This window comes from Hibiscus syriacus, unplaced genomic scaffold (genome assembly GCF_006381635.1).
Source record: "Hibiscus syriacus cultivar Baekdansim isolate YM2019G1 unplaced genomic scaffold, ASM638163v2 tig00110482_pilon, whole genome shotgun sequence".
Classification (NCBI taxonomy): domain Eukaryota; kingdom Viridiplantae; phylum Streptophyta; class Magnoliopsida; order Malvales; family Malvaceae; genus Hibiscus; species Hibiscus syriacus.
This window is the reverse complement of record NW_024062758.1, coordinates 1,167,025-1,177,973: the sequence shown is the minus strand read 5'-3', so window position 1 is coordinate 1,177,973 and position 10,949 is coordinate 1,167,025. Positions and strand designations below refer to the sequence as shown.

At 33.0% G+C, this 10,949-nt stretch overlaps 1 protein-coding gene across 1 annotated transcript; it reads left to right on the top strand.

Annotated features, from left to right (window-relative positions):
* The first annotated feature begins 4,463 nt into the window (after nt 1–4,463).
* LOC120129038 (CASP-like protein 5A1) lies at nt 4,464–6,660 on the top strand. Its single transcript, XM_039146640.1, has 3 exons — nt 4,464–4,808; nt 5,577–5,709; nt 6,345–6,660. The coding sequence occupies exons 1-3, from the start codon at nt 4,597–4,599 to the stop codon at nt 6,534–6,536; spliced, it is 537 nt and encodes a 178-aa protein (XP_039002571.1). The 5' UTR covers nt 4,464–4,596; the 3' UTR covers nt 6,537–6,660.
* The last annotated feature ends 4,289 nt before the right edge of the window (nt 6,661–10,949 follow it).

Below are 10,949 nucleotides of genomic sequence, written 5' to 3'. Positions count from 1 at the left end.
GGGAACTTTATCTTGTAAAAAATCCATTTGGTGCGTTGTCGATTTTTTAAGCTTCATCGAAATCAGATCATATAATTCATCTTTCTTGATCTTTTTGTTAAAGGTATTGTAGAAATAAGTTTTGGAGTGAAACATATTTTTAGAAAAAGATCTTGCATTAAATATGTTTTACAAAGATATTTGTCCAACATGATTTTTAAATCAATTTTATAGGAAAATAAATTTCATTAACCTCACATCTTGCCAAACGTGAGGCTCATTTTCAAATCATATGTATACACTAAGGATGTTGCCACGTCAGGAATCTTTATGTAACTCACTTTTTGCACAACGCGATATCACTGCCATGTCAGGAATTCAATTCATGGTATTATTATATTCATTAAATTTAAATTATAATACTCAATTATTTTTTAAATACTAATTAGTTTTTTTTTGTTTCGATGCATAAGTACATTGTTCTCATTAGATAAAATACTCAAATGTTTAAATACTAATTTATAAATATATAAAAAAAAGAACTACACAATGTTCCTATTAGTTGAAATGAATAGAGGAGTCTGATTTCGTGTCTTTGTAGTCTATAGAAATGCCTGATGTTAAGTTAAGTTCCTCAATTATTTGTTTTTTACGTGCATAACGTTGCAGAACTATCTCTTCGTCTTCTTGTTCTTGTGACAACATAGTTGCTTCTGCGCTACTTGATGAAATTTTTTCTTCCTCAAATTTTAAAGTCAACTCGATGTTCATATCACTGATACGTGTGTAAACCCTAAACATCTTCCGAAGGTCACTTGGGTTTGATAAGGTCAACATGTAATATGCTTCAAGGTCGGGCTCAATAATGGAAAGTTTTGCTTGTAACGAAGACATATGTCGTGTTGTAGATTTTTTAAGCTCCGTTGAAATTAAATCATATAGCTCATCTTTCTTGATATTGGCAATGAAGGAAATGTAGAAATAAGTTCCCGAATGGAACATAGTCATAGAAAATCTTGCCATTAATTTTTTTTACGAAGCTATACATCCAATATGTTTATGGTTTGTATTTATAGATGTTTTTATTATAAAATCACACGTCTTCTCTAATGCGAGGGAATTGACATGTCAAATCAAATGTGTACGCTATGGGTGCTGCCACGTCAGGAATCTCTGGTGAACTTGCGTTTTGAGAAATGTGAGGTTCTTTTCACATCAATATCTCGCGTTATACAAAACACGAGCTCCTTGCCTACATAATAGACCCCTAATGGTGGCATTCTACATTATAAAGTAGGGTTTAGACTTATAAGGGGCTCCTCTTCTGGTGGCACGACTTAGCACTAGACTTACATATTCGTATGACAATATCGATGCTATAAGTTATGCCACCCGAAGAGAATGACTTTAATAAGAAAGTTGCCCTTTGAAATTCATGGATAAATCTTTCATATTTCTTCCGTCAAACATGACCTTATCGAGAAACTTCTTCAATCTTTTCAACACGAGTGAACATCACTTCTTGAGAAACTTATCGTTTCTCAAAAGGCATCTACTTCTGGTGGCATCCTCAAATTGGCCTTTAAACTACATTTCACATACCCATGGTGAGTATGTTTTCACAAAAACAAGTTATTAGAGGTTGTATGATTCATTCTCCATCAAACTCGTCGGTCTCTTTAAAATTCTTCAACATTAGTGAACATCACTTCTCGAGAAAATTATCATTTCTAAAAGGGCATCATCTTTTGGTGGTGTCTTCTTCTTCCATCAAACCGACCGTAGATCTAAATAAACAAGTTATTAGAGGGATAAGGCTACTGTTGCAGTCGTGGGCATGATTTCTGAAGTCCATTTTTACGCCCGATTCACTCTTCATCAAACTCGTTGGTCTCATGAACCTTATTCAACATGAGTAACCTGACATTCTCAAGAAACTTATTGTTTCTGAAAAGGCATCATCTTCTGGTGGCATGATCCATTGAAGAACCTAGGGTTTCCCATGTGCATGAAATTTATATATCGAGAAAGAACCGGATAACTGAAGCTATGTAGTATTTGTAGGAATCCTACTCACTCGAAGAATGATTGTCCTAATCAATCATGTCCTCGTATCAATTAATGTATATCATTAAATCAAATATAATGTTAAAATTTGTTTAAATTATTAATTAAGTTGTAATTATTAATTTGTTCAAGTTATCCTTAAACAATATGATTTTTACCCCACCCCAAGCATGCCTATGAAACCATATTAGCTTATTCTTCATGTAGAAAACCAAGTGACAAGCGTCAAATTTGCCAAATAAACATAATTTCTAATTCTCAAATAAATAAATAAAGTAATATAGAAAAGTAGGGTCCATCCATAGGAACTAAAGAAGTTTGATAATATTTTTTCTCAAATTAAATCAACTGCAAGAAAATAAAAAGAGGATTTAAAATTAATGAAAATAAATAAATAAAATAAAAAAATAAAAAAAATATTGAATAAAAAAATAATGAGAAAATAAATAAAGTACAAGAATTCAATAAAGATGATATAACCTCATGTTTTGCTTAGCCTCAATTTCGATCTATCTTCGAAATAAAAAATTTCCTTCGTGATATATTTCGGTTATAGTAAAAAAGGTTCGACCCCTGCAGCTAACTCTTCTCTCTGGTTAATCGAAATTTCCAAGTCTATCTCTGAAATCTGATCTTTATTGGTCTAGCCACGACTATCGTTGTTAGATCCAAAATAACTTTAAACTCTGGAAAAGCCCGACTCGAGTTATAGCGTCTCACCGAGAATCGAACTCGATCTTGATTCCCCTTAACGAACAACCACTAAGTTTGGTCACAGGAAGCCGAATTATGACCAACAGATCCGACTTCCAAACATCAAGCAAAACAGTCTTCAAATCAACGTGCACCTTTTGAGTTGAAGATGTAATAACTTTTAAGAGAATGATTGATTTCCACTCCCAGTTTCTAGAGAATAAAGAATACGATCTAAAGGTATGAAGATCAAGATTCAATTCTCACGAATGGAATTGAGTTTCACAAAAATCTTTGGCTAAGTAGAAGTTTAGCCTAGCATAGATGGGATTATGCTTAGCACTGTGAAAAGAAAATAATGAAAGAAAATAAAGAAAGAAAGATGAAGATGAAAGAAAATTAGAACTTCAATAAATAGCTAAGAAAAATAAATTTCAATTTGAGTTTCAATTGTTGAACATAATTAGTATTATAACCCGATAGTTCTAACTAAATAAAATAATTTATTCCTAAAATAATCAAACTAAAAGTCCTAATAAGAGTTCTAATAAAACAACTAATTCTTAAATAAAATAATAATAGAATAATCAAACTAAAAAATCCTAAATTAAAAAAGTTTATCACAAAAGATAAATATTTAATTCTTCTGGTTGAACTCTTCTTCATCTTCTAGATCACCTTATCCAGGTAAATTCCAAATTAAATATTTAAGGAAGTTCTTTTTGTCTTCTATAAGATGTTGAATGAACTGTCGAAATCTGTTATTTTTAGGCTAATTAATCCAATAAAATTAATGTCCAAAATAAACTCAAAATAAAGATAAATCAATAATATCTAAGATATAAATGAGATGTAAATAACAATAAAAATATGTAATATTAAACTCTCTTCACCAAACTTTGGAACTATTTTGAACACGATTTTTACCCCACTTACAATGTCTTGTATGTGTTGATATTACTCTCAATTGAAAGACAAGTTACAATACTACATCTCTAATCTTATACATTATGAAAAAATTCATATTAAACACCTAAAAACCTACTCAAATATGTCTATCAAACCATTTTAGTATTTTTCTTCATGTACAAAACAAGCTTTGGAACCATTTTCAACCTTCTTACAATATCTTGTATGTCTTGATATTGACCTCAACTGAAATATAAATTTCAATACTACGCCTCTAATATTATAAATTACAAAAATTTTGAGATTAAACACCCGAAAATACCTATAAGAGCTTACGATTTAGAGTAACGAACAACATACCTCATTTTTTCTAATACGCGAGGTATAATAAATACCATTCGCGATAAATTTCACTATGACGATTCGTCATAATATGAGGTCATTAATACCAATATTAAATAGTATTCTACAAAAAGTACATCTATGTGGATGTTCCTTGCTTTCTGTACAGCGCGAGACATTATCGCGCGTTTCTTAAGACACGATTACGTTAACACTTTGGGGATCATTTTTCTAACAATTCTGAGGATAATTAATGGTTTTATTTATTTATTTATTTATTGAATAACGCCAAAGTTATGGGTCAAAATGTAAAAGAGAATCAATGCTGGTTCCATGATTTTCATCAGGTCCGAAATTACACACTGTTCATGAATCCAACGGCTCAGATCCAACAACGGACAGCCATTGACTTTTAACTAAAGTCAGCTAAAGAGAGCTTAGTTAACAGTTCGTTCTAAGAGAAGGGAACTAAACCCAAATTTTCCCTTTACAAATTCTAATTTCATACATTTTCTTTTCACAAAAAACAATGGAAAAATAGAGCTTTGTCTCTTCCAATTCATTAAAAATCGTAACTTTTTTTCCTTTTGTTAAAAAAGTGAAGCAATGAACGTCAGCCGTCCGGCGGTGCACCCGGTGGAGGCTCCACCGTTGGCGGAGGATGCAGTTCATGGTCCTAGAGTGAGGATGAAGGACGTTCAAGGCATGCCTGGAACTAAAGGTGGCCTTTTTCTTCGTCTTTCTCAGTTCAGCTTCGCCGTCATTTCCGTCTCTGTAATGGCCACAACCAATGATTTCCGCTCCGCCACCGCTTTTAGGTAATTAACCCCTTTTGTTTAAGAATTTTGTTAGTGGGGATCTTTTCCCTTTCCTGGGGTTTCCTTTATGTTGTATTGAATGTGAGGGTTTTTCAGTTTGATTTTTTGTTCTGATCGACTGCAAACCTGAGCTAATTAAAGAGACATTCAATTTATCGGCCTTGATCACCAGCAAACTATTATAATTATCATCTGAGTTAATTGTTTGATTTCTTGGGTTTTTCTTTTATGTTGTATTGAATTTGTTAGTGAAGATTTTTCAGTTTGATTTTTTGTTCTGATTTTTCTAATTGTAAATTTCAGTTTCAACCAATAAGGTGCAAACTTGAGCTAATGAAAGTGACATTCAATTTGTTAGCCTTGATCATCGCCAAACTATTATGATTATCATTTTAGCTTTATGATCAACTACAACTCTCCTAGTTTCAAGTTTTTATATAGAATTTTGATCTTTCAAGCAGATGTATAGGTAAATTGTTATGTTTATTCATCATCTTCCATTAGATTAATGTCTGGGTCAAAATATGCTGCTTGTCCCCCCGCTTTGGTAAAGTTTGAGATTTAATCCTTGTATTTATTGACCAGTGCATGTTAGGTTAGTTAAAACCTAAAAAGATGATTACTATCCCCAAATGTGTGACAAAGCTATGCTGGTTTTTGGTTTATAAGCTGGGATTTCGAAACAGTTTTGACAAAACTGTTGTCTGTAACATGCGAGATGATAGTTTCATGATTTTAATCTTAGTGGTATCATGCTTAATGCATCAGCTACCTCGTTCTTGCTGTTGGCTTGCAAAGTTTGTGGAGCTTGTCTCTTGCTTTTGTTGATATATACGCTCTTTTGGTGAAACGAAGCCTGCGGAACTACAAAGCAATCCGTTTGTTCACCATTGGCGATGGGGTAAGCGACTCTTGATCCAGCATACAGACTCTACAACAAGGCTAACCGTTAGATTATTCTATGTTTGTTAGCTATTCATGCACTGAATTAACTCTAGGAAACTTTAGGACTGTTCTTGTTTCATCCTTTCATAAAAGCTCTTTTAGTTCTTTAGGGTTAAAGTTACCATAACCGGCATGATGTTCGTTCTTGCATTTTGCGCTTTATGTTCATACAGAGATCTTTTAAAAGAGAACAAAGGGTCTAAAAATTTAATTGTTAAAGAAAGAGACACTTATACCGTAATTTAAACCTTGATGAACATTTCACTAAGCAATATTCTGGTTTTGCGAATGAAATTTCCATCTAATTCTGATACATTTTCTCCTCTACCTTGCCAACTTAGCTATATATAGAACTGATAATTTGACACTACTCGTCACATTTATTGTTTTCAATGCCCATGTTAACTATGTTACTCCGACCCTGACCTTTCATTTTCCTTAAAGTATCCATATCCGAAGTTATATGACTCTCTATGTGCATGCTAGTGTCCATATCACAATCTTTGGTGGGTTAGCTTTGGGATTCACTGGTGGGAATGTTTAGTTAACTTCATTTGCTAATTGAACAAACCTAGTGATGTTTTGATGCAGATCACGTCGACCCTTACATTTGCTGCAGCTTGTGCATCTGCTGGGATTACAGTGCTGATCGGAAAAGATCTCAACAGGTGTGCTTTTAACCACTGTACCAGGTTCGAGACTGCTACAGCAATGGCTTTCATCAGCTGGTTCGCCATGTCGCCGTCGTTCCTAATGAATTTCTGGTCACTGGCATCCCAGTGATGACTTTATAAGTTTGTACTTTTCGGTTACAGCATTGTGCAGCCTTTTCCAAATCTGTTGTATTGTCAATTGCTCCAGGCAGTGTAAATAGATGAGTTTTGCTAGGGCTCCTAAGCTATTTTTTTTCAACTTCGAAAGTGCAGTATATCCTTGAGGGAAAGCAACCATTAAATTATAAATTGCTTTTCCCCCACCTCTCTCAGCCTAGTAGTCTCTTATAGGCTCTTTCATAATATGATTACTGTTTAAGCATTGGATGTTTTTATGAGACTCGATCCTGTACGATTTGTTTACAGAGATACAGGAACTTAAGATTTTATGCCAGGTGAAATTATAAAAGATTTTAAGCAAGGTGAAATTATAAAATTTTAGGAGTGACTAATTTATAAAATTTTAAAGGTTAAAATAACTTATTAATAAAAGATGTAAAATATTATTTAAATTATATGGGAATTTTGTTTGGTTTTAGAAAAATATTTTCTATTTTTTGTTTTTGTTTTCAGAAAATAATTTTCATTTTCAGTTTTCTGAAAATTGAAAAACATGTTTGGTTAATATAAATGAAAATTTGAATCCAAAATTAAAATAGTAAAAAATTATTTGGTATTTAACTTTTAAAAATAGAAATAAATAAATAGATATTAAAAATAAATTAAACTATAATTATTAAAAAATCATTAGATTACTTTAACATGCGAGTTATGCAAATATAAAATAATAAAATTGATAAAAAAAATTCATAACACAATTTATGTTAGTTTATAATAAGAATATAATAATATTGTATATTGGACATCAATTAAATTTTTGCAAATACACTTTGGTAACTAAAAGGATGATAAGGAAGCGTTCTAAGGTATTCCTCGCTTATATTCTAGATACCAGGGGTTCTTGATCTGACATAGAGAGAATCCATACCGTTAAAGAATTTCTCGATGTCTTCTCTAATGAGTTTCCTGGTTTACAACCAGATAAAGAAGTTGAGTTTGAGATTGAAGTCTATTCTGGTCCGACTCCAGTTTTGATGGCTCCTTAGCGTATGACCTCTAAGGAGATTAAGGAATTAAAGGTCTAACTCCAAGAGTTGTTGGATAGGGGATTCATTCATCCTAGTATTTTACCGAGGGGGTGCTCCAATTCTCTTTGTTAAGAAGAAATATGGGACATTAAGATTCCATATTGTTTACAAGAAGCTTAACAAGCTCACGGTTAAAAACAAATATCCTTTACCCAGGATCGTTGATCTGTTTGACCAATTCCAATGGATTTCCATCTTTTTGAAGATAGTCATGAGATTTGGTTATAACCAACTAAAGGTGAAAGATTCTGACGTCCTAAAGAATGCCTTCCGCGATATGGGCATTACGAGTTTCTAGTGATGTCATTCGGGTTAACCAATGCCCTACTGCCTTTATGGATATGATGAATCGAGTATTTCGACCTTATCTAGAACAGTTTATGGTCGTGTTTATAGACGACATGACATATTGGTATATTCTCGAACTGAAGCATAGTACAATGAGCATTTGAGAATCGTTCTACAGACCTTAAGGGACACATCACGATGGATTTTGTGATTAGGTTACCCTTGACTCCTAAAAAGGATTATGTTTGGGTGATTATTGATCGACTCACTAAGTCAGCTCACTTTATTCATGTTCGAGTTAATTATTCCCTAGACAAGCTGGCTAGGATATATATCTCTGAAATTGTCAGACTTCATGGTGTTCCGTTGTCTATCATCTCTAACCAATACTCGATATTCACTTCTAGATTTTGGAAGGCTTTACATGAGGATCTATGTACTCATATAAACTTTAGTACAAATTTTCATCTGTAGGTCGATGGTCAGTCCAAGAGAGTGATACAGGTTCTGGAGGATATGTTATGGAGTTGTGTGATTGACTTCCGTGGTAGCTAGGAGAAATTTTTACCGTTAGTTGAGTTTGCTTATAATAATAGTTATCATGATAGCATCCGTATAGCACCGAATGAGGTTCTATATGGACTTAAATGCCATACTCCTATCTGTTGGAGTAAGTTGCATGATATGAGGACTTTGGGTCTAGAGTTAGTCTACGAGACAAATGATACTGACTGATTGATCTATGATCGCCCAAGAGAGGCCTTTGATAGACATAAATCTTATGTTGATTAGAGGATGAAGGATATCAAGTTTAAGGTTGAGGATCAGGTTTTTCTGAAGGTATCTCCGTGGAATAAGGTGTCGAGATTTGGATGTAAGGGTAAGTTGAGTCCGAGATTTATTGGGTTGTGCCGAATTCTAAAGAGAGTCTGACCTATTTTTTATCAGCTTGAGTTATCTCCCCAGCTTAGCAACATTCATGATGTTTTCCCATGTATCTATGTTGAGGCGATACCGTCCTGATTTGGGTCATGTCATTCAGGTTGAGCATGTGGATTGAGGCCTGATTTGTCCTATGAGGAAGAACATGTTCAGATTTTGGATCAGAATCATGGAGTTCTTCGGAACATGCGTATTTTGATGGTCAAATTTTAGTGGAGCAATCGCAGTCCCGAAGAAGCTACCTGGGAGACATTGGAGTCAATGGAGGCTTGGTTATTGCATCTGTTCAAACCAGATAAATTTCGAGGATGAAATTTCTTTTAAGGGGAGAGAGTTATCATACCGCAAAATAGGGCTTAGATTTTTCTTAATATTAATTGTAACACCCCAACCCGTATCCGACCCGGATACGAATCTGAGGTGTCACATTGACTAGTCAAAACATGTACTTTAATAAAAACCATGAAAAATTTAAAACTTTCATACTATAAAGTTATTCTTTTACATAAACATGTTCAATACATTGCCAAACTCCATCAGAGCTTACATACCTAATAACTTTGTTACATGCCAACATACTAATTTACATAACAAAACATACTTTACAAAATATTTTTGATCTGATCTTTGAGTGGAGATATGTTGTTCTGTTGGTCCTAAGCTTGATCCTCTCGCTTATCCATACCTACGTGTAAGACACTTACATACTAAGTTATAGACTTAGTGAGACATCCAAATTCATATATATACTAACAAATACATGTACATATCATACAATACAACAACATACTGATATACTTACTTAAACCATCATTAACATGCTTATCATTACATATTTTATTATCCCTAATTTCTTTTTATCATATAAGCATATACTTGACATAAATATATAACATAAACTCTAATTAACTACAATGCATGAATTATTACTACTATCATATCATACATAATCACATATCATTACATATAACCAATACACATATGCACTTATTATTATTATCATGAACTTAATATTCATATGCATTATATAACACATATATCATTTCACAACAGAACACACATATTATCATTACAAGTTATTTATTATCTTTAAAGCCCATGTATACTTTTGAGAACTTAAGATATGTGAGTACATAGAGGTTGTGCACATATGTTGTCACCACAGCTCGTAATATTCCTACTATGGGCGCGTGGAATTTGTCCCGAATGACCACTATGTCCCGAAGGACCACATAGAACACATATGTCCCGAAGGACCACGTAGAACCCTCGACTCTTGGCATGCCAACTTTACCCCTAGCTCTCATAACACATAACATGGGCATTATTATTCTGTTATCACACTTTCATATATTCATATCATATACACATATAAGCTCATGACTTCATATCATATATATCATATAATACTCACTTGGAGTTTCATATCACAAGTTCTTGTATTTATATAACATATCATCACGTAGCTCATGTCACGTTTTCATATGATTTCATATTCACATATCACTTTACTTGTTTCTTGTTCTTGTATCTTCTCATATACATATAAACACATATTTTCTTATCTTATAATTTATATTACATATGTATGCAATCTTATGACTTATTATCAAATAACTCAGGTAACATTCTTGTATTGTATCATAGATCATTATCATATAACACATATCACATAAATACATATCACATAACATGAAATGCAAGCAAAGCACATTCACATAGTACACAATCCTAATCATGCTTCGAATCATGCTATTATATATTCATATAAATCTCATACATGTAATCCATACTAGGCATATTCACATATATCACGTATAAAAATGCACTTACCTTTAACATATGTGTGGACTAAAATACCTCTAAACCTCATATCCCTATAAACTTATATTCACATACTCATGCAACCTAATATAGGAATTAGACTTATCACAAGTCTTAATTCCATAGCATAACCTACTCTTATCATCATCATGTACTCACATGGGTCTCAATGGACATTACCAAGCTTTTGTTCTTTTACGAATCTTACTCTGACGATCTTTCAGAACTTTGCTTCCGATCAATATCTACACGAGTACGAAATTTAATTAGTGTCGATATTC